The following is a 25775-nucleotide window of genomic DNA, read 5'->3' as shown; positions in this document are numbered from 1 at the left end:
TTAAAAAATGATTTATAATTTGCCTAGCAATCTTCCTAGACAGCACACAGTAAAACACATAATTTTGTATAAAACACATAACTCTAATTAACAATAAAACAATCAAATTGAAAATCGTTATAGACAACCTTCTAAAAACAACATAAACATATAAACGACATGACTATATAACAGTAAAACAAAATATTATAGGCAATCTTCTGAAAACAGCATACTTACAAATGATTTCACTTTGCAGCACCTCCCTACCTCTTTTCTCTTATCTATCTCTACACTCGTGCACACCGCTCATTGGACAGGTCACTCCTAACTGTGCCCGTCTCCTCTACCGTCAATTCCTGACTAAGTGCTTTCTACCTGACTGCGCCTTGTGCTTGGAATAGTCTTCCTGAACTAGTAAATCGTGCTCCCTGTCTCGCCTTGTTTAAATCCCATCTAAAGATCCACCTTTTTGAAGCTGCTTTTAAATTTTAGGCCTGATTATCACTTACTTTATTTATTTTATTTAAAATCATTTTTCAGTCGCCTAGCACAAAATCTTCCTAGGCGATGTACAACATAATCTCACAACGGAGATTATGTTGTACAACATAATCTCACAACGGAGCTCACTAAAACCGCTACCCCATGCATCCCAGACGAACAAGCACAAGCAAAGGCAAATGAATTGGCAATTTTTTTCCACAACAAAATTTCTAACTTACTAACAGGCCTGCCTGTCAACTCTACTTCCACACACATCTCCAGACCCCCTCCCTCAAATTCTGGACCCTCACTGGAGTCATTTGAACCCACCTCCTCCCTGGAAATTGAATCCATTATAAAGAAAATGAAACCTTCATACCATCCACTGGACCAAATCCCAACCAAGCTTCTTCTATCGGTGCAAGACTGCATCTCCAAGTACCTAGCCGACATAGTAAACTGCTCACTATCTCAAGGAATCTTCCCGGACATACTCAAAATTGCCACCCTCAAACCCCTTCTTAAGAAAGCAAATCTAGATCCTAGAGAACCCAGCAACTTCCGACCTATTTCCAACCTACCTTTTCTAGCAAAGATCATAGAAAAAATAGTCAACACCCAATTATCAGAATACCTGGAAGATCACAACATTCTCCAGTCATCGCAATATGGATTTCGCAAAGCGCTAAGCACCAAATCCCTCCTCATCTCCCTCACAGACCATCTCATCATGGGTATGGACTCCGGGCACTCCTTCCTTCTAATACTCCTCGACATCTCGGCAGCATTCGACACGGTAAATCATTCCACTCTCCTTAAACGAATTTCGGACATCGGGATAACAGGTACGGCATTCAAATGGTTCGACTCCTGTCTCACGAACAGAGGCTACAAAGTAAAGATCAACAACAAGGAATCTCCGCTCATCAACACCACAAGAGGTGTTCCACAGGGCTCCTCTCTGTCTCCTACTCTATTCAACCTATACCTTCTCCCCCTTTTCCAGCTGCTTACAAATCTTAAACTCAAACACTATCTCTACGCCGACGATGTCCAAATCCTGATCCCTATAACCGAATCCCTCACAAAAACACTGAAATTCTGGGACAACTGCCTCCAAGTAATCAACGACCTCCTTACCACCTTAAACCTTGTGCTCAACACGTCCAAGACAGAAATGCTCCTAATATCTCTCAACCACAAAGATAGCCTACACTCAAGTCACACCAACACCCTGGTCAACCAAGCAAGAGACCTCGGAGTTATAATTGATAACCAGCTAAATCTAAAAAAGTTCATCACCAACACAACCAAAGACTGCTTCTTCAAACTTCAGGTATTAAAAAGACTCAAACCGCTACTGTATTTTCAAGACTTCAGATTGGTACTCCAGGCTATTATATTCTCCAAATTAGATTACTGCAATTCCATTCTGCTAGGCCTTCCCGCTTCCTCCACCAAACTGCTTCAGATGCTACAAAATTCGGCCGCCAGAATTTTAACAAACTCCAATAGAAGAGACCACATCTCACCTATCTTGAAAAACCTATATTGGCTCCCAGTAAAATTCAGAGTTCTACACAAGTGTCTCACCATCATCCATAAAGCTATCTACAACAAAACACCCATCGATCTACACTACCCACTCATGCTACACTTCTCATCCAGACCCATCAGAGAAAAATACAAGGGCACGCTACACACACCCCCAGCCAAATTCACACACCTCTCATCCACCAAAGATCGAGCCTTCTCGACAGCAGCACCAACCATCTGGAACAACATGCTCCCAGACCTTAGACAAGAACCTTGCACGCAGACATTCAGAAAAAAACTCAAGACTTGGCTATTTCTACAAGCCTTCCCTGATCTATGACCTCCCCAACTGATACAACTCGCCTTGGTCCACCAGTCGACACCCCCCATCCCTTACATGGCTTCTGACGTTATATTAATCAGTCCTAAGTTTTATGAACTAATACTATTTTAATCAGGAACATTTGATAGTCTACAGCCCTAAGTATAGGAGACTAAGTACACATTTGATAATATTCAGTCCTGAGTACAAGTGATTATTATAGTCCTAAGTATATGATTAGATATTATTTATTTCTGAGACTAGATATTATTTATTTCTATGTTAGCCATGACTTTGGCTTTTCCTCCTCCCAGTTCAAGTGCCCCTGTTTTATTGTAACTTTTCACTTTTTCTCTCTTCGCCTATTGCTCACATTGATGTTAATGTTATTGCACAGATGTTTATTGTAAACCGATACGATATGATTGGTATCATGAGTGTCAGTATAAAAAAGCCCTAAATAAATAAATAAATAATTCAAATATAATTTACATACATCTCAGCAATAATCATACCTTAAGAAAATACATATCAATTTAGCCTTACTTTATAATCTCCAACATGAGGCAGGTTTTTAAAGCCTTCCAAAATTTTTTACAAATCCTTCTCCTCTTTTTAACTTGAAATTTATTTGCTCTCAGGCAGTTTACAATAAGACCCAAGCCATGATTTAGCTTCTCTAATGCTTTCTTTCGCTGAGCTCCTAATGGCATGCAAATCTGTATGAACCCAGTATTTTTATGTAAACTATAAAGGAATAGCTACACACTATGTTTGTAGGACCATGCCTCACGGGGTCTAGGTATTTTAACCAGACTCTTTCTTATGGGTTTTGGTCCGTTTTACTTTAAATTTTTTCACATTTTTTTCATTTTTACAATTTCAATTATCACGCTCACTTTCAGCACATCTTTTCAATTTTTTGTTCAATTTGTGTCAAGCTGATAGAAACTTCAAAAATAGTCCCATATCAAAGTACTATGTTTGAAGTTTCTATCAGCTTGACACAAATTGAACAAAAAATTGAAAAGATGTGCTGAAAGTGAGCGTGATAATTGAAATTGTAAAAATGAAAAAAATGTGAAAAAATTTAAAGTAAAACGGACCAAAACCCATAAGAAAGAGTCTGGTTAAAATACCTAGACCCCGTGAGGCATGGTCCTACAAACATAGTGTGTAGCTATTCCTTTATAGTTTACATAAAAATACTGGGTTCACCAAGATTTTGAAGTTTTGATTACAATTGTGGTACCTGGAATATATATTGTATATAAGGGCCTATAGTGTGTGATGCAAATCTGTATGTCATCTGCCTACATAAACATTTGGAAACTCAAGCTTCTTATCAGCTTAGCTAATAGAAGCATATAAATATTAAATAAAACTGGAAACAGTCATGATCCCTGCAAAATGCCACAAAATAAAACTTAGTTGGGTGGAAAAGAAGATCCCAACATAACTCACTCCTTTTTTTTCCCCAGAAAGGTTCTAAACCACACAAGACAAATCCCTGAAATCCCGACCACTTCTGGACAATATGGAATGACTGACAGTGCCATATGCTGCAGTAAGGTTCAAAAGGACCACTGCAGCATCTACGCCTTTGTCTACGTATGATAACTTGAGGTCAAATTAGGATACTATAGTTATTGTCATTCTATAATTGCTGCAGAACCCTGATTGGGTTTGATCCAATATTTCATGCTAGCTGAGAAAACTATTCAGTTGAATCATATCAAAAAACAGACTTCTAGATTTAAACCTATGCTTGTTTTTGAAATGTATTAGTGATCGGCATTTAAATCATCCCCTAGCCTTAGTAATCTGTAGAAATGCATCAGAGTTTCACCCCATATCTAATAACTGTCCGACTTCTAGATTGCAACCTATGCTTGGTATTTACATTTGTAAGTGATCAGCTTTTGAATTGTCCCTCTAACCTCCATGGTTCTATAGCAGTGCATCCAAGTTCCACACAGATACCCAACAACCCTACACAACTATTTTTGTATATAAAAGACTATCATCTTCATAGAAATACAATGCTGAGAAAAAGTCCATAAACCATAAGTGTAAAGTTAGCATTATGATACCCTTGTTTAATTGAAACCAGATTTTTCTTATGCAATAAAAGTGTATAAATTAAGCAATTCCATATTTCTTGATACACAATAATGTACAAAGTAGGAGCAATAAGACTAATTTACAATTAAATGACTAATTAGAAACAGATTCTTAAATAATTGAGTAGCAAATAAACCAACCTGCAGAGAAAATCTGCTCTACTGTGTTTGTATATCCTTTGCTGAATAAAGGCCCAAAGGATTTTGAGTTTGATCTTCACCTTAAGTTAGTGGAAACTCATCAGGTCACAATCAAAATAATTTTCAGAGAACCTACAAACAAAGAGTAATTATTAATGCTTATCTGTCTGGACATGGTTACAAGATCATTTCTAAACATTTGGGGTTCAATCCAGCAACTGTCAGACAGTCTACAAATGGTAAAAGTGGAGCGATCATCCAGCCAAGATCACCCCCAAGAGCAAACTGAAAAATCCACTGAGTCACAAAGAACCCTAGATTAACATCTAAAGATCTGCAGAGGCCTCTCTCGCTGTCGTTGATGTGAGGGTTCATGTTTCAAGCATCAGGAGAAAACTGAATGGAAATGGTGTTCTTGTGAGGATAGCCACGAAGAAACTACTGCTCTATAAAATGAATATGCTGCCTGCCTCAGGTTGGCCAGAGTTTCTGGATGACCCACAAGCCTTCTGGAATAATGTTCTTCAGACAGATGAGTCAACAGTTAACATTTTGGTAAAAATAACAAAGAATTTGTTTGGCAAAAGCTAAATCCTTCCAAAGTAAAAATGTCGTCCCAATTACCAGGCATGGTGGTAAAGGCATGTTGGTGTGGGCCTGGCTTGCCATCATTGGTGGAACTATGAGTTATCCTTTACATCAGAAAAATGTAGGGGAGAATGGCAGGCCATTTATCAGTGAGTGGAAGCTAAGCCAAAATTGGGTCATACAGTGAGATAATTGCCCAACATTTAAGTAAATCTACTAGAGAATGGTTGAAGAAGAAGCTATTTTGTGTTTTGGATTGGCCTAGTCAAACTCCCGACCTAAACCCTATTGAAATGTGTGGCAATACCTGAAGGTGAGATGTTCATGCAAGAAAGCCTTCAGATGTCACAGAGTTGAAACATTTCTGTATTAAAAAAAAAAAAAAAAGAACCAAAATTCAGTTAAGGAAACATTTAGTTGCAGTTATTGCTGCTTAAGGAGGTGCCACCAGCTACTTGAATGAAGGGTTCATGTACATTTTCTCCCAAGGCTACTTATTGTTGAACCTTTTTATTGAATAAATAATCAAAATATATCCTTTTGTCTGTGTTTTTTATTCAGTGGGGTGGTTTTTCTCTCATCAAGGTGTAGATTAGGATGTTTTGAGTCTAATTTGTGCTAAAATGCAGACCATCCTAAGGGGTTCATAAACTTTTTCTCAGTACTGTACATAAATTTATGGAAATACAGGTCTTATCTGGGATTTATGGCATTCTCTCTTAACTGTGGTATTTAGTTTTCATTACACACACATGGTTGATCTCTTGGGTTTGTTACTGAACCTGCTCAAGGAGGTTTCAAAACCTCTACCTACATAATATCAGGTTTAACTGTCCTTAATTCTAGTTTAAGTGCTTGCATTTTCAGTGTTATTTAATGTGTTCACAAGGAGCCCAACTTTCAAACCTATCCACAGTACTGTATTTCCGTACATAAGTGGATGCATAGAGATTAATGCTACATTTTATAAACTGTGCAGCAGGAGCTGCACAGTTTATAAAATACCATGTATTTCTGCTTGAATATTGCCAATGCAAGAAAACACATGTTTAATCTACCTATGTAATAAACATACACATGTATATTTTACATGTGAAATAATTGTGAAAATGCATAATTAAACACCCAGAATTAAATGCAGAGGCAAGTATTTTATAAGGTATGCATTTATTGTTTCAAAAATACTTGCATATGACAATCACCATTCATGCAGACCTTCTCTAATTCATCTAGACCCTCTAGCACTTCACTCTGAACCTCCACCAATTTACCCAGAACTCCTATTCAAAAACTACAAACAGACAAGTCTGATTTTACTTACGCAAATCAATTAACAGGTGTAAAAGTGTACAAATAAGTTTTTTAATGTATACACATATACCTCTTATAAAATAACAACTACCCTATGTACTTCAGAACCCTGCCCCAGAATGCTCCTAGACTGCACCTTTTTTTTCTGTTAAAATGTATGTGCAAAGCTGAAAATAGCATTTATAAAATAGCACATATGTGCAAAATCTCTTTGAAAATTCACTCAGCATGCATCTCTCTTCCTTTCTTGCCCAAGGCCGATGCAATAAAGTGCGCTCAGAAGAATGCACAGTTTTACTCAGCTGTGTGCTCATTTTGTGAGCATGATCTGTACTGCTGATGCAGCAAGCAGTGTTCCACTTAAAGAATGTTTGCACAACACTGCATTTAAGTTGGCGCCCTCGTATGGAAATGCAATGCTAACAGGGCCGGAGGAACCACTAGGCAAGCTAGGCCTGTGCCTAGGGCACCGCGATTTAGGGGGTGCCGCAGCAGGTGGCAAAATTTTGAAAGGGCAAAAAGCACCCTTTCAAAATTCTGCTAGCCCCCGCCTTACCATGCCACCCTCCCGATGCCCCCCTTGTGGTCCAGCGGAGGGCCCGGGAGCGATCTGCCGCTCCCGGGGCCTCGGCTTCCACTAAACAAAATGGCGCCGGTGGCCTTTAGCCCCTACCATGTGACAGGGGCCAACCAATGGCACCGGTTGCCCCTGTCACATGGTAGGGGCTAAAGGCCACGGGTGCCATTTTGGTTAGTGGCAGCCAAGGCCCCGGGAGCGGCAGATCGCTCCCGGGCCCCCACCTGGACCACCAGGTATTTTGTAAGTTCTCTTTTGGGAGGAGAGGAGGAGTCGGGACTGCTGCTGGGGGCGGCTCTAGGCTGAAGGTGCCTAGGGTGCCCAATCCCCTTGCACCGGCCATGAGTGCTAATGAGGGCATCAGCTTTTTCTTCCAAATGTAGCTTGGTGTGCTGGCCAAACTCCCACATTTTCCTAGCCCTGGAACTTTTACTTCTGGTCAGAGGTGGAGTAAAAGTTCCAGGGCTTGTGCCTGAAGTGGCTCCAGATCATCCGTTTGCTGCCTCCCTGCGTGGTTCTCCCTTTCTGCCATGTCAGTGAATATGGAGAAGCTGTGGCACCAGGCCATGCTGAACCCGGTTTGTGCGGGCAGCCCATTGGCAGTTCAAGGTTAGTGTTCCAAACCCCAGTCCCGATCTAGGGAGGAAGCTGGGGAACGCAATCCATCCCTCGTCCCTGCCTGTTTCCTCCCATCCCCCCTCCCCCTGAGCAGTCCAGAAACTCAAGAGCGTGGCCCGGTGGCCTCTGCTGCTAAATGGGAACCTGGAACATAAACAGTAATTTCTATGGTGCTAGTGATTATTTTTATTTTTTGCGCCTCTAGAACAGGAATGCGGTGGATTAGGCCTCTAGAACAGGGCTAAGTGGATTAGGGTCCCCCAGGGATGGAAGGGTTGAATATCCCTTGTAAATCCCCTCCTTGCTATAAGATGCAGTGTAATAGAAGTGGCCTGGATCTGTCAGTGTGGCCAACATGCAGGATACAGTGGAAGAGCCTGTGCTAATGCCTGGGGCTTACTTACACTTGGCCATTTTGTGTACTACTATTAATAATCATAATATTTTACATTACATTTGTCTTGGGGCAGCAAACAAAAGGGGAAATGTGCTTTCCTTTAAATATTGAAGTCCTTTGTAAGAAATATATTATGGTAGCACAGGTATAGCCTGATCATTCACCCGGTTTGTAAAACATGATCCATTTTTGTATATCTTTCGAGTTCAGCTTGTGTGAAATGACAGTTCCTATCTGATGAATGGACATTGCCATTGAGGTTTAAAATGTTCGTTTAGCCAGTGCTGAATGCACATTTTCAAGACCCTGCACTTTTTAAACACCTGATGCATTAGCTTAGCAATAGCTTTCTGCTTCGGGAGTTAAAAAAGAAATTTTCACCTGTGGGTTAGAAACTGTGTGCTGAATTGCAGTGCACTGGCCTGCTAGTTTGCTGTTGCCCATGTGCATTGCATTCTGCCTGGCATCCTTAGCTTTGGCAGTCCCCTTGTTTGAAGTTTGTTTGTTTGTTTATTTATTTAAAGATTTTTATATACCGACAGCCGGTTTTGCACATCGTATCGGTTTACAAATAACTTAGAACAATGATAACTTGAGTATCATTTAGGCATGGCCTTTACAACGAACAAGAAGAAGTTGCTGCTGGTTGGAGAAAATTAAAATTGTTTCCCTGGACTACGGCTTTGGATTCTGCCAATCTATCTCCCCTTAAGGAGTTGCATGCTCGCTTCTTCTTTAGGCTTTGCACAAATGGAACCTGGGAGTTGGCTGCTTGCAGGGTGACTGCCCGGTTGCTTAGCAACCAGTTCAGCAGCTTCAAGATTCTAAACTGCCACCTTGGCGGGCGGTGCTTTGACTAGGAAAGTCACAGGACCCATCTGTATCCAATCCATTGAGCTGCTGCGACTAGAGAACCCTAATTACAGATTAACAAGTTCACTTTCTTATTTTTTCTACCAGTTTTTACTTTGTGCCTCACCAGCAAGGAATTAAGCTTTGCAGTAGTAGCCGTCTCCCTTGCCCTGGGGCAACCCTACAAAGACGCCAGCACCTTTCCAACATGCTAAGAGTTTCAAAAAAAAAACCGTAGTTTTCACAGATATTACAAATTGACTGTACCGTATATCTGTCTCTGTCTTGATTTTTTGAGATACTGTAGTACAAATTCTGCACTCAGTTTGTAATGTCTCACTCAGGTCATGGACCATTATCTGGATGCAAAGTCCACTGCCATGGGGACCGGGGCATCACTTAAACAGTTTTAGATGAGACATTTTCCCACAGGCTGGCTCTCTCGTCTCGTTATAGTCAGGAGACTGTCATTCTCATTCCCGTGCTTGCAGTTTTCCCCTTTGACCTCGTGTCGCTCTGTCTGTTTGACATGTTTATTAAATAGAGGCTGTAGGCTGCACAGATAAAATCTAGCTCGCTTATGTCTCTGTATATTGCAGCCATTCTCCAATCTCAAAAGACTTTCTGCTGAGGTTTTAATGGTATCTAGCTTTTTGCAAATTTGTATTGATCTTTTCAAATTACAGCACACGTGGCACTAATAAGAACAGAATTTTCGTTCTGCAAAAACTGGAAGAGAGTTTGTTTTCCCTTTGTAGATAGTGAGCAGAATCATGTGTAGAATTAACTGTACAATATGAAAAATCAGGACTAGGAATGCATTTTCTAATTAGAGAAAGGAATTGTCCACAAAGCATAATGCCCAGATTCACAGTATAATACAGTAAATTTTGTGATCAGTTATAAATGAGCAGTGTTAATCTTTCAGAAGCTGCAAAAAGGTTTTAGGAATGTTTCAACTTGTTGATTTAAAGAAGCAAAGATTTTAAATCTGTATTAAATCTTTTCAAAGCCACTTAATTTCCCACTTCCAGTCTGATAAGCATTTTCCTCAGATAAAGTGTGTACTTCAGATACTGAACCACACTGACATCTCTCTGCATGCATGTACGGTAGAAAACCAAATACATTTGTAAAGTGTTGCAAAGACACTTTCATTTTTATCATTGCGTTTCGGGTAAGTTTGATATTTTACCAGAAATTCCTCATGATTATGAAAGAAATACAGCCTTAATCCCTGATTTTAAGAAACATTTACACGCCTAAAAGCCATCTATGCGCCAAAACTGGGAGATGGTGCGCATCTGGCACATGTGCATGTCTACCCGATTTTATAAACTGGCCACATAGATGAACAAGTACCGATGTGTGAATATTTTGCATCAGGAAAAAAAGGGGTAGCGCATTGGTGTTCTGGTGCAGGGCCAAGAGATGCAACCGCGCACCTGGATGCGTGACCAGGTCCCTTTCAGCATAAAGTTACTTCTGCTATAGATAAGATGTAAATCTGAATAAAACTATTTCCAGCCATCTATGAAGTTCTTAAGAAGTTTGGGTTAACAGGGAGGGGGGTCTTAAGGACTTAGCTAGAGACTGGACAAACTGATGCATGAACTGATGAAACTGGTCAAGTCCTTAACGCACGCATGTTATAAAATTCCTTCAAAGCCGACATTTCCCTGCGTGTACATACTTAAAATCAGGAGCACACACACTCATGCCCAGCTTATTTTATAACATGTGTGTGTACCTACGATTAGGATATAAAATTGAAACGCATCTGGCCACGCACCCATATACACCTGTATATGGGCATTTTAATGTTACCGTCCCTAAATTGAGTTTTACACATGTAAATGCACTAGACCCATGTAAGTGGGCTTTTGAAAATTGCTACAATATATGCCATTGAATTTTTCATATGATATTCATATGTAAGTGCACTTAACACCTGTAAATGGCTTTTTAAAATTGCTACGCTAGTATGTTGCATTTACGCATGCAACTCCTTTTAAAATTAACTCCTTAATCGGGAGATCAGCAGTCTTTACCCACTCAGTATCTCTCTATCTATTGGCATTAAATTTGAAACAAATGTAAAAGTTTCATTTTCTTTGGCCATATTTATTGATAAATTTAATTGAATCATCATTGGTATGGCCTGAATTTCAGCCTTAAATGCTAAATTCCTTTGTAAACTATGATCCTTCTCTGGATTCAAAATAAAATTGTATATTTTCATCTACTATCATGCCCTTTCCCTTCAGATTGTATAAATTCTGTATTTGATGGAAACCAAAACCTTGTGGCTTTTCTCCTAAGGCAGAATTTGACAACTGGTGAGGCCAGGACCCACATGTGAGTGCTGGAAGTACTTGCAAATGGGTCACAAGGTAAAGCGCCTGCACAAACAAAATCATTATTAAAATGTTAATAAAACTGGTGAGCTCTGTAACAGTATCATCTCAATAACTAAAATATTTTACTTTGATGATAAGAAAACGTGACAAAACAGTTTTTTAAAAAAAACCTCTGAATTTGGAGTGATTTAATGTTGTAATGAGACCTGTAGTTTTATCATTGCTCTTAAATGTGTCTCAAACAAGAAATGGTGGGGGAACCACAGATGTGAGATGTAGCATTTGTTTTTATTTCTTGACATTGCTACTGCAGATCATTGTTGTTTCTTTTATTTTAGACTGTTATAGGTGCAGAGGGACTTTCCTTGGCCTTCCGGCATATTATCAGCTCGTTGCTGTGGTACTGTGCCCAATACAGCTGTGAAGATTTGCTGCATGAAATCATTATTTGTGTTGGATACTTCACTGTAAACCATATGGATAATCAGGTAAGAAAAAGAAGACTGTCATCAACCATTACTGTGCAAACTGTTTTGCATTATAGCCAGCATATGGAAAAACAAGACCTAAAATAGTAATACATTGGTTAAAGGAGATCTGCTGGGAATTCAGTCTGTAATCATTTGAGTTCTGAAAAGTAGCAGCATTATAATTCCACAGTCAAACCATGGGGGGTAATTTTCAAAAAGATTGCACGCACAAATGGGCTTTTGAAAATTACAATGATATATGTTGTAGAATGTCAATAAGTTTTATGTGTGTAAATGCACTTTTAAGTGCGTAAATGGGCTTTTGAAAATTGCTATGATATATGCTACGTTTAGGAATGTAAATCCTTTTGAAAATTATCCCATATGAGAAATGCTGCTGTTGACATTTTATTTAACATTGTATATAATTTAGCTAGCACTGAGAGAAACATTTTGTAAATCATGATGTTTTTGATGACAACATTATAGGCCTGATTCATTAAAGCTTTTCTCCCATTCTAAGGGCAATAATTAAACTCCATGGAGAGCTCGCACGCCCACTGAGTTTCTCATTGAAAATTTGGACCAGTGTTTACACCACACTACAAAATACTTTATGTACTTTCTACTTGCATTAAAGTAGACATTGAAATGGGTGTAAAATACGTGTTCAAAATAAAATCCCCACAAATGCATTCCCTTGCTCAACCCAACCCCACCGCTGCCCCCATCATCTCCTCTTTTGGCACAGCTACTACCATTAACACAAAATCAGAAAGGTGCAATTTTAAACTTTCGAACCCTTTTTTTATTTAGGTAAAACCATGATTACATACACACAGAAAAATCTTTGAATTATTGCCCCACTCTGTGTCAATAGGAAAAAAGATTTGAATGGTGTGCTCCATGGAGTACACTCAATTTCCAAAGCATTTTTTGCCTGTTACTACTTATCAGTTATAAATTGTACGCACCATGTAGATCGCCATTGGTTTCCCATTTCATGGCGAGCAAAGTTTAAGCTATTAACATGCACCCACAAGCTGATGTATGGCGATCAGGGTGGTTGTTTGCGTGAAAAACTGTAATGGAATAATTTAGTGTGATCTTTATGTTCCACTATTACTTGTTTGTTGGTGATTCTCTTTCCTCATGAGAACAAACTTCAACGAACCCAAGCAAGAGCATTTTTTATTGCTGCACCCTCTCTTTGGAACAGTCTTTCAGTTAATGTGCGAGAGCAGAGTGATATTAAGAGGTCAATTTTAAAAGCATTGCTTGGGCAAAAATGACCACATATGTGCATAAGTGGGCTGCCCAAGAGCAACATGGATTTTAAAAAGCCATGAAGTACACACATATATACCCATGCCACATCAAAAATAAGAGGGTGGCATGAGTGGAGCATGGGCATTCTGGGACAGGACCAACTCTGTATTTTAAAACCAGAGACCACAGCACATGTTAACTTGGTATCCACATAACTTTACTGCCATTCCAGATGAGGAGCAAGTCCTTAGAACTTGAGTTTTAGGGTTAACAGGACAGGCTGAAGGGTCTGGATCGACTGTGGAGTGCGCAGGATGAAAAAGCAAAGGGGTCTTGAAGACCTCGAAATTAACTGAGCAAACTGGTGGACCAATTGGAAATCTGGGTTGTCCCTCACTTGAGCATGTTTTAAAATCCGCCTGCATACATGTATGAAAGCTGGCAAAGTCCTAGGAAAGACACACAAAGTATATTTTCTTGAGCACTCACTTAAGATTAGGCATATACTTAGCACATGAGGTGTATTTTAAACATACGAACATGCACCGATACGCAAGTGTATGGATGAATGCATACTCAGTTTAAAATTAGTTTGTATGATTTTTAGGAAGTGTATTAAGACATTATTGTTCAAAGAAGTTTTTAATGTGAATTTGTAATTTTAGGTTTTATTGTATGTGTCGTAATTTTGTGTTTTTCTTATGTGCATATATGATACTGTTAACTGCTCTGGATAATTTTATTAGAAGTAGCAGGTTAAAAGACTTTAATGAAATAAAAACATTAATAAATGAAATAAAATAGCCATATACTCCACCACCTCCTTATAAAAGTTTTTGTAATATAATTTCAGTTTGTGTTGTGCCTTTTTACTGGTAAACTAATATGCAGTGAATGAATTTTCAAAGAGTTACATGCTTAAAAACTAGCATAAATATACATAAGTAGTCTGTACATGTGCACATATTATTTTATAAATATCAAACATACACCCATATTTTCATTTTCACATGCACATCTATATGCGAAAAAAGGAGTAGTCTACGTGTGTTCCAGGGCAAGGTCAAGATTTATGCACATAAGTTGCTTTTAGAAGAGACTTGCACGAATACATGAATAACTTATTTGCAGAATTTTAAACCTAATTAGCTCTCACAATTAGTATCAGATGCATCTGTTGTCAGTTATTGGTTGGGTGGGAGGAGTTAGTGAACTAGGGAGAGTTGAGGCTGAAGAACTAGGAGGGTCTCAATGCCCTGAAGAAGGACTGGGTGAATTGGTGGAGGAATTAGATAATTGGTAATTTCAGTTACTTGCGCAAATTTTAAAATATACCAAACTACATGCATAAATCAGTGTTTTATTTGAGCAAATTTTATTTTTTTCGTGTGTAAAATATTCATGCATATGTTTATAAAATAGGTAGGAAAAATATGCATGTTCATTATATTGAAATAAGCTCTTTCAATGCATTGCTGGTATTTAGTTTCAACGATTTTTATTGCAAACTTCAAAATTGAACAACCATCCACATCAGGGGGCAGGAACACTTATGCACCCCCGCTGGCAGTACAACATTATCAAACAGCTTTTTCATTAGACCCCAGAGCCCCCCCCCCCCCTTATTTTATCCCACCCAATCTACCCCAGGAAATTACAGCTTACAGGCCTTATTATATTCGTGGTCCCATGAATCAGCTGATCAATATGAATTGAAAACCGAGAGGCAGTTCAAGACAGGAAACAATTCAAATAATGTAACTTGTATTTAATAAAACTTGGGAACGAACCTGAGAACAGGAAACAGCTGATTTCTGGACGGCAATATACTCAAGTACTCTAACAGTCTAACATGAGGTATCCAGTAATGCTATTACTTAAACATTAAATAATTAAATAACTAAACTGAGACTGTAATATAAATATAGAAGAAAACAATAAAAGTTAACAGTCTGGCAAAGACATAAATGTCGGTACAAGCCTCTTACGGTTTATTCCTGTTTCCAAGGCAACGTGGGCGCTTCGTTGGAACTCTTATATAGTCCTCCGGTCATGACGTGTAGCTTGAGCAGCTCAAGGGAGGGCTCGAAGGAATTCTCTTGTCTCTCACCGAAATCCTTCCCCAATGCGCGGTAAGCCCGCACGACCCTAATAATTAATTCTAACCAACCGGCCTGAGTGCGAGCGCATGATGACGTTGCACATGCGCACACACACAGCACATGCGCACAGACCACGACTTCATGCTCTGCGACCCGACCGGCGCACGGCAAGCCTCCAGCAATGCCGAAACCCCAGAGACACAGAACCACCCGGCCAAACAAACCGAGCCACCCCGAGAGGTAAAGACGAACCCAATTGTGGAACCTTAACAGTACCCCCCCCTCTTACGCCCCCACCCAGGAGGTCTGGGTTTATTAGGATTATCTTGATGAAATTGACTTAAAAGAGATTTGTCCAAAATGTTTGAGGCCGGTTCCCATGTATTCTCCTCTGGGCCAAAACCTTCCCATGAAATCAGATATTCCCATCGACGATGAAGAAAATGAACATCAAGAATATCCTGAACTTGGTAAATAATATCTGTATCGGCAGCTGTATTCACTGGTTCAGAGGGAGCTGGATGAAATTTTGAAATGACTAACGGTTTAAGTAGAGAGACATGAAAAACATTATGAATTCGGTAATTTGATGGTAGTCGTAGACGCTATGAAACTGTACCAATACGTTCAGTGATTACAAAGGGTCCAATGTACTTTGGAGCCATACGCATTGAGGGAACTTTAAGATGAATATGTCAAGTGCTGAGCCACACCCGATCTCTAGTTTCAAAGATAGGAGCTGCTCGTCGATGTTTATCCGCAGCTTTCTTTGCCATGTTTGCTGCTTTCGTTAAATTGACTTGTGTTGAATCCCACAATAGCCAAAGTTGTTGAGCTGTAAGTTGAGCTACTGGAGATTGTACAGACAATGGAATTGGCAAAGGAGGCTTTGGTTGTTTCTCAAAGACTAATTGGAATGGAGAATTTCCTGTAGCAGAATGAATGTGATAGTTATATGAAAATTCTGCCCACGGAAGTAAAGTTGTCCAATTGTCTTGTTTATCTCCAATAAAAAGCCGTAAGAAAGTTTTTAATGATCTGTTAGTACGTTCTGCTTGTCCATTTCCTTGAGGGTGGAAAGCTGAGGTGAAATCCAATTGAATGTTGAATTTTTTGCTACGAGATCTCCAAAATTTGGCCGTAAATTCTGTACCTCAATCAGAAGTTATATGTTGAGGTAATCCATGAAATCGAAAAATATATTCAGTAAATAATTGTCTAATTCTGGTGCAGAAGGAAGTTTTTTAAGCGCTACAAAATGAGCCATCTTTGAAAATCTATCTACTGTCACCCATATTACTTGTTTTCCCACTGAAGGAGGTAAATCCACAATAAAATCTGTAGATAAATGAGTCCATGGTTCTGCCGGAATAGGTAATGGTTGTAATAGTCCCCATGGACGACCTGACTAAGGTTTCTGTTTAGCACATGTAGGACAAGAATCTACATATTTCCTTACATCACTATTAACATTTGGCTACCAATAAAAATGAGACAATCGCACTCTACCAGGATGTCCCGCAGTAAGGGAATCATGAACCCAAGAAAGTACTTGTCTTCGTAAACTGGTTGGCACCACAGTTTTCCCTTCAGATGATACATTAGTATTTGCCGTAACAATATTAGCTGGGTTAATGATATATTGAGGTTGCATAATAGTATCCTCTATCTCATTAATTCGTGACAGCAATAGTGAAGTCTCAAGATAAGAAGTACTAGAGTGATATGGACAATATCAGAAAAAATATAATATGACATTCCTATATTTACAATAATATAATAAGGTGATCCTGAAATTGTAATCATTGTATTGGAAGATCTGAATTAACCCCTGAGGAAGCTCTGAGAGAGTGAAACGATTAGGATCCTATATTGTTGGGTATTGGGTATGTATTTGGGAATTGGGTATGTATTTTAATTTAGTATGAAGGATGAGTGTCAATGTGGGGGATAATTAGGGGTTTTAACAATGTGGTGGTGTATTATTTAATACATATGAAAAAATTGTTTGTATAAGACAAGTATTTATTTGTTTATTTATTTATTTGTTGATTTTTATATACCGACATTCGTTGGAACATCATGCCGGTTTACATTGTAACAAATTAACAAGAGAGTGAAATACAATAAACAGGGAAGGGGAAGGGGGAGCAGCAATGAAGGAGGAGAGAGGACAGCAGTAGGAAGGATAGAGAAAGAGAGAGATTTTATAGGAACATTCAAAATATAAATTAATAATAAACAATATATGTACAGGTGGATATTTGGGGAAAAATAAATTAACAATAAACAATATATGTACAGGCTGGTAGGTACCAGACCATTGATGTCAGTGAAAGGGATAGAAGGGGGGGGAGGGGGAGGGACAGGGAAGGATAAACTAAGGGTGGAGGAGGGGAACTAATAACACAGTATTTAGGATGAATGAAATAATATTAGTTTCCTTTATGTTGGTGGACTCTTCTGACATAGGCCATAGTTGCAGCGTTTGGCAAAATAAATCAATACCCCACCACCATTACACCCTCTCCCCTGCAAAGGAGACCCCTGCACAAATTTCAATCACATAATACCTCAGAGAGCAATAGCAATAGATCCATTGGTATACTGAGTACACAAGGCTGCAGTTAGGCCAGATCTCGCCAAGGGGGCCAGTATTTCCTTTCCTACCCACCATCCAGCATACCTAGTGAACAGGTATTTTCAATGGCAGAGGATATTGTGGGTCCATATTATTCATGGCTAGCACCAGAGTTTGTGGAACATAAGAAATGCCATGCTTAGTCAGACCAAGGTCCATCGAACTCAGAATTCTGTCTCTGACAGTAGCCAGTCTAAGTCACAAATACTCATCAGATCCCCAGTAGTTGATCTATTTCTTATTTCACATTCCCAGGGATAAGCACTAGGTAGATGGACTGTCTATGGACTTTTCTTCAAAAATGTGCTCAATCCTTTTTTGAACTCTGCTATGTTAATTGCCTCGACCACAACCTCCAGCAGCAGATTCCATAGCTTGATTGTGTGCTGAGTGAAAAAAGACTTCCTATGATTTATTTTAAATCTGCTGGTTGCTAATTTCATGGAGTGTCCTCTCGTCCTAGTATTATTTGAAAATTCCCTCTGCTGGGTTTCCCTGAATTTAAAACACAGTTTTAAAAATTACATAAAAAAGAAATGAATTAAGCAATCAAACCTAATTAAGTAAAGACAATTGAAAGAGCCATGCTTTGCACTGCTTATAAAATGTAATGTAATGCATCTCCTTCAAATGCAGAGGAATAGCATTCCAAATACACTGGCCAAAACGTGAAAAGGCTCTCCATCTAGACTCAATCAGAATAATCTCATCTGGATTAGAAAAACTGAGAGGCATGCAACTCTTTGCTAGGAACATACTGCTGAAAACACAAGCTTAGAAAATATGGAGCAAGGCCATGCAAAATTCTAAAGCTGAAGAACAGAATTTTAAAATCTATACTCTGGGCTATAGGAAGTTAATGAAAAACTTTAAACACAGAGCAAATATGCTTTCTGGGTTTCATACCAGAGATTAATCACACAGCTGTATTTTGAACCAACTGAAGTCTGGTTCTTAGGCAATCCCTGATAAAAGGGATTAAAGTATCCCAAATGCATTATAATCAAGGTGTGGACAACTGTAATTAACGCATCTTTTTCCCAAGTGAGGCCATAAATTATTAATTTTCCATAAAGAATGGAAATAAGTCTTAAACACTGACCCTGTCTATTTCCACAAAGTAAGACGTGAGTCAGTCCAAACTACTAAGATTTTAACCTCTTGGCTAGGAAAAATGTCATCATGCAACCAAATTTGTGGACAATTTGAGCCTGCAGTCTGTGAAGCAATGATATCTGTCTTTGAGGAATTCAATTTAAGCTTACTAGATGACAACCATTTCTTTACATCCCCAAGGCTTCTACCCCTTTTTTGGTGCATTAGAGTCCTCATGCCACTGTTTGTGCTACTTTGTCACTCTGTTGATGCCTTGTTCTTCTCTTTATGCATTGGAGCATTGTTTCTACCTCCACTCCTGTTCTCTTGGTCCTTTCCTTAATCAGTGCTTTGAAATGTTAATGCAACAGCTGCTTAGTCCTTTGCCCTTACACCAAGCCTTGACATGTTGATGTCACTGCTTCTGCTATAACCTGCTCCTCTCATTAATTTTATGGGAGACTGGCATGCTGGGGACTCTTTCCTCCATTACAAGAATCATCATCATCAACAAAGGGCATAGCAAACGGGAAGTCAGTTCAAAACCTGATTTTCCACTCCTTCCCAATTGATGCCATAGGGAAACTACATCAGGACTGCCTCCAGAGATGTTCTCTGAGTTCATTATGCTCAGCTATAAAAAGTTCTCCATCTTTCATTTAGTTTATTTAGTTCATGAACTCCATGCTAACCAGTTTATGGACAATATACCATCGAATCCTGTAAATAGTTACTCAATTGCCAGGTTATTTTGTTAGTTTTGTACGCATAGTTCCTTTTCTATGTAAAGGCAATGCCTAATAGTTACAAGTTATATGTAAACCGATACGATGTGCAAACGGTTGTCGGTATATAAAAAACGTTAAAAAAATAAATAGATGGTTTGATTAGTCTTTTGCTCTTATACTGTTTCTGGATCAGATGACTGATTTGCATGTCAGAACCACTATAGACCTTCTCCAGAGTTTACTGTGGCTTAAGTCACTAGTTGTGATGCTTTGGGCTGGATTTTAAAGAGGCTACGCGCGCCGGGCCTATTTTAAAAAGGCTCGGCGATGCACATAAAGCCCCGGGACACATGTAAGTCCCGGGGCTTGCAAAAAGGGGCGGGAGAGGGGACAGCGGCCTCCGACACAGCGGCCATTACCACTGTGTCAGAGGATTGCGTGCCGGTAGGCTGCTGGCATGAGCAAAAGGTAAGATAACAGTCAGGGGGGAGTTAGAGTAGGGCTGGGGGGGGGGGGAGGTCAGGCTAGGGGGAAGGGAAGTTCCCTCACAGGGGGCCTGGGAGGGAACAGGGGAAGGCAGCGTGGCTTGGCGCGCACAAGGTGCACAATTGTGCACCCTCCTGCGTGCACATGTTATAAAACCACGTGTCCATGTGCACGCGCATATCTTAAAATCTACCCCTTTGCTTCTCTCTCTGTGCTTTTGGGTGTTTTTGCCTCTCTCACAATGCCTTTGAGTGTTCATGCCACTATTGTTGGTGCCCATTAGCCTTCTTTTGATCCTATGTGGTGTTCATGCCAGAGTTTGTACTGCTTAATTCCTCTATTGGTGCCTTGGGGTGTTCCTGCCACTGTTTGTGATACTTTTCCCCTTTTACAGTGCCTTGGGCTGTTTGACATTATTCATTCTGTTTTGCCCATCTCATTGTGCCTTGGGCTGTTCATGCCACTGTTGGTACCACTTTTCCCCACTCTTGGTGTATTGGCGTGCTGTTCCCTCTGCTGCTGGTGTTTCATTAAACTTGGATAGAAAACCCTAATGTTAAGAGTCCAAAATAGGATGTATAGCTTTCTCCATTAATTTTGATGGAAATGATTTAAAGGGAATAACAAAATAATCAAATTAACTGGGGAACCGAAACAAATGCAACAAATTATAATGGCAAACAAACCAAATAACAAACGGAATCATTTTTTTCCATGCACATCTCTAGTTGGAAACTTGAAGCTAGTGCTTTTGTAATGTTTGAAATGTTTTGCCATCACTCATAGCTAAATTGTATTGTCTTCTGTCTACATCATTATGTTAACTCTTGTTAACTATTTGGCAGACAGCTTTTGACAAAGCAGCAAATTGTAACCTTATACTCTAGTATAACACTGGGCATATATTTTGCATAAAATTGTTGTTTCATGATTTGAGGTCTCTTGAGCTGCCTCCATTTAGTCTATTAACTAAGGAAACAAGTCCCATACTGCTAAAGACAAACTCTTAAGGGATAACTCTGTAATAAAGGTTATGGGCCAATCATCTGTTTACCATAGGATTACAATTTCTAATTAAAATGTTTTAATTAAAAACAGCCTGTATTTTATGTGTCTCCCATTCCTATTTCAAAGTTGAAGAGATTTAATTATTCTAATGAACATAACTAGGGTATGCTGTCAATTGTCTGCTTCATTTGCATTTTATATTGGATAATTGAATGAGGCTTGCTAATTAAATTAACAAGAGGATAACAGATTTGGTTTCCTTAGTATTGCTGTATTGGGAATAAGAATCTTTGCATATTCATTTCAGTTAGTACTTGCAAAAATCTATGCATATTCAAGTCTTCAAGCCCCACCAATAACCTGCACCCAAAGGAGTTGATGGATCACATTAGACAATTGTCTTGCTCTACCTACATCAAACCTAATGCATTTTTGTAGATTTTTCCTACAGGTCTTTAAGAAAGGTGCTAAAATTGTATTTCTTATTCAGAGTTCTGTTAGAAATAGGGTTGTTAATTACTACTACAATTTCAGATTTTCCTTACCAAAATTGAAATGTATTTAAGATTTCTTTTTTATTTGAAATTCCTACAACTGGTATCTTAAGATTTCTTTAAAAATTCAGTTCTGACATTTTTTGGACAAAACTTTAACTATGAGACAGTGAATCTGTTGCTTCAAGAAAGCATGTAACAAGCACAGAGAATCTTTAGCAGTGGGAACGTTAGGGTCCAGTTGGTGTTCTAGTGTTTATCAGCTGTGAAATTCTATTTTAGCAAAATTGCTTACCTGTAATATGTGTTCTATGTTTATAGCAGTGCAATGAGCCACAACTATGGGTCACATTATTCTGTCTTTATCCTTCCAGAGCTTTCTCAGAAAGCTTTCTTTGTGTTTGTGATGGTTCTCTTTCTCCACCTAATCTGCAACACCTCAGTTTATCAGGTAGCTACATTTATAAGAAAAGAGGGTATAGAACTACTCCCCAAGGGTAAATGCCTCATTCCTTAGCTGTCTTCAAGGAACACTTATTAAAGATAAGCAATTACTATTTCTGATGACAAGTAGATACAACAGACCCACACACATGGGATTTTCTAGCTAATGGTCGTCTTATTTATTTATTTATTTATTTATTTAAAATGTTTATATTTGGCATACTCCAAAGTTCACAATGAGTTACAAGAGTACATTCATAATCAATAAACCAAAACATTTAAAAAATAGACCATCAATTACACACAATACTTAAAACAAAGTAAAACCTCAATCAAAGCTTTAAAATAACAAAAAACACATTCATTTCTATAACCTGGCTCAATTAAAGACCAAGGATTTGCGTTGTATAAATATATTTATTAGACTGTAAAATTATGTGAAATACCGAATTTTAATTATCGATATCTAATGCCAACTTAAATAACCAGGTTTTCAAGGCTTTTCTTAATATATTAGAATAAGTGAATAATCAAACATTCAGGCAGTGAATTCCATAGAAGGGGACCTGGTACTGGGAATACTCTCTCCCTAGTTTCTTCAAGACACACTAGCTTAGGTGCTGGAAATTCTAACCTTTCCATGATGATTTATGTATACATAAAACTGACAAAATCCAAAGTGAAGTAGTGTTGTTAATTTAAAAATTTACGTCATAACCTTGCATTTAATTCTAAACTGAATCAGGAGCCAGTATAAAGAGAACAAAACTGGTAAATGTTTTCTCTTATAGCTGTTCCTGTCAATATGCATGCTGCTGAATTCTGTAAAATCTGTAAAGATAGAGTATTAGCTGGAAGGCCCATTAATAATTAATTGCAGTAGTCCATTCTTGAGAATACTAGAAATTTGAGAAGTGTACAAAAGTATTTGGGTTCTAATAATGGCTTTAATCTATATAACATACGTAATTTATAAAAATCCTTCTTAATAACATTGCTAATATTGGTTCTCATAGACCAATCAGAATCAATTAGAACTCCAAGGTTCCACACACAGGATTATATTAGTTTATTTCCATCAAACTTGAACATGGTGGACGTGTCTGTTCTCAAGTATCTACCTAGCGCAACAATGTCAGTTCTTTTTATATTCAAGGTTAATTTGTTACATATTAACCAGCTTTTAATTGTTGATAAACATATTTTAGCCTTCTTAATTATAATATCCTTCTTGATTATAATATCGCTCCCATAAATCCAATAATTTATCCCCAAACCTGTTAATACAAAGAGGGACCAAATAAAAATTGAAAAAGGATGGCTGATAAAGCCAAACCTTGAAGGACATCAGTTTACATTATGTACCAACATGAAGATTGATCAATAAGCCAAGCTTGTTGTTTCCTCTCATACAAATAGGATGAAAATCAACTCAGTACCTTCTCTGCAATACCAATTTCTTGAAGACATGTCAGTAAAATGTAATGCTAAATGTATCGATATACAAAAAAGAAAAATTATTTGCCCTCATCTAGAGCTGGTATTTGTTGTGGGCATGGACCCTTGAACTGAGAAGGAGTTGGTGTAACCTCCAGGAAGGAGCCCTGCAGGTCCCCACTGATGGCTGACAGAGCTGTCGGAAGCAGAGGCCCAACTGAAGCTTCACCAATACCAGCCCACGTTCCCCTTAGGTTGAGCCCTAGGGTGCCAGGGCCAGCTGGACTTAGGGGCAGACCTTTGCAGAGGTGAAGATCCAATGATTAGCAGGCAAGGTCTAGTGCAGGAGGAGTCCAGGCAGTTGCAGTGTTAGGCGGAGTTCAACAGGTTCTGGATCCAGGCAGTGGTCAGTGGCGGGCAGAGTTTAAGCAGAGTCGGTATCAAGGCAGTGGTCAGTGGCGGTCGGAGTTCAAATAGAGTTATGAATCAGGCCAAGGTTAATCCAGAGAGATCCATCTGAGGGCAGGCAGGATAGAAGGGAGGCAAGGATGGCACAAGAGGAGAAGACACTGAAGAACTGAAGACCAGAACACAAGGAAGAAAGGAACTGAAGGCTTACCACGGATGACAAGATGAGAACAGAAGACCAAGACTAGGAACTCGAGAACAAGGAGTGGAGCACTGGAACAACGAACTGGAACACAGGAACAAAGAGCTGGATCATAGGAACACAGGAACCCTGAGGCAAAGCAGACTTCAGAGGCATGGGTTACTGGGAGCGAGGCCTTTTTAAGGGCTGTGGGCAGTGACATCAGAATTAGGAACCATGGAGGATTTCCCACCACCAGACGCACGTGCACCTAGGGGAGTAGAGTCGGCGGCGTCCTACCGTAGGCCATGTCAGGCCTGTAGGAGCGTAATGGTCGGCCGCTTTGTGGCTTGGGTGTTCTTCCTCGGCATTGAGGCTGGAGGTAGGAACAGCGGTCCGCAGCCCCATGCCACGGACCGTTGAGTGCAACAGTAATCAGGTGAGGAAGTATGTCTGGCAGTTAGTTCAGGGTAGGATTGTTGTCTCTTTCTGGTATCACCCTGGACCTTTTCTCCTACGCCCTACTGATATCACCTAGCAGGGGCAGGAAGATTCCTCACAGTCTTAAAATAAAAATGGGAAAAATGAGATGAATAGATGCCAAATCAAAATTTAAATTTGTGATGTTGCTGTTCAGAGCCTTAAGGAAAGATAGACCGAATATATAAAACAATCGTTATCTTCTTATAAGCCCACAAGAGATTTATAATTGGCATATAAGGTATTATTAGCTATTAAGAAATATTGGATGCAGGTTATTTGATCAAGGGCCTTTTCATTTGTAGGCTTCGTATTGTACAACAGTTTGTCACTTGACCTTAAGCGGGAGTCTGATATGATGGCATTTTAGAAAAAAGTTAAAAGCTCATTTATTTGCTGAAGCAATTTCTTTGAGGAATTAAGTATGATCTTTGAGATGTGGAGGTCTTTTATGACACTGATTTTATTTAGTTTATTGTATTTTATTTTATTATTTTTATCTGCGATATATATTTTGTATGTCATGAAGAATGGACAATCCAAATCTAGTATTCCGATGGGAGGTCATGTCAGTACAGTAAATGCTTAATGAATATGTGGACTAAGCTCCAAATCACAGCTTTACAAATAACCTACTTGACCATAACCCTGACAAAATAGGCCTTGGATATGTCCTTCTAAGTCAAACCTGCAAGGTCTTAATGAGAAATGTAATGTGCTACCCAATTAGAAACATAGAAATGAGGGTAGAAAAAGACCAATCGGCCCATCTAGTCTGCCCAGTATGCTTCCACACTTATGGGCAGGTTTTCAAAGGGGTACGCGCGTAATATACGTGTGTACCCCCCGAAAACCAGCCCCAAGTTCCCCCTGCGAACACCGAGCCTATGTTGAATAGGCTCGGCGGCAGGTGTAAGTCCCGGGGCTTTCCTGGGGGGCGTATCGGGGGGCGTGTCACGGGGGGGCACGTCATTCGGGGGCGGGGCTGCGGATTCCGGCCCGGGGGGCGTTTCAGGGGCATGGCCGAGGCCTCTGAAACAGCTCCCGGGCCGGGGAATCGCGCACTGGCTGGCCGGCGCACACGAGTTACACCTGCCTCTGGCAGGCGTAACTTTTAAAACAAAGGTAGGGGGTTTAGATAGGGCTGGGAGGGTGGATTAGGGAGGGGAAGGTGCAAGGGGGTGGAAGGAATGTAACTTTTTACTTTCTTTGTTAACTGGTTCCCCCTAGTTTATTGTAAAC

The 25775-nt window shown here is 39.4% G+C and overlaps 1 protein-coding gene across 4 annotated transcripts in view; it reads left to right on the top strand.

Moving 5' to 3' along the window:
* Positions 1-25775, top strand: part of SCAPER (S-phase cyclin A associated protein in the ER) — a 440399-nt gene that overhangs the window by 371070 nt on the left and 43554 nt on the right. For all 4 annotated transcript variants that reach the window (XM_029575230.1, XM_029575228.1, XM_029575229.1 and 1 more), the window contains one exon: positions 11629-11778. In XM_029575230.1, the coding sequence (XP_029431090.1) occupies positions 11629-11778 (150 nt within the window). The remainder of the gene's footprint in view (positions 1-11628; positions 11779-25775) is intronic.

Source organism: Rhinatrema bivittatum, chromosome 13, assembly GCF_901001135.1.
Source record: "Rhinatrema bivittatum chromosome 13, aRhiBiv1.1, whole genome shotgun sequence".
Classification (NCBI taxonomy): Eukaryota; Metazoa; Chordata; class Amphibia; order Gymnophiona; family Rhinatrematidae; genus Rhinatrema; species Rhinatrema bivittatum.
This window is presented reverse-complemented; position numbering and strand designations above follow the sequence as displayed.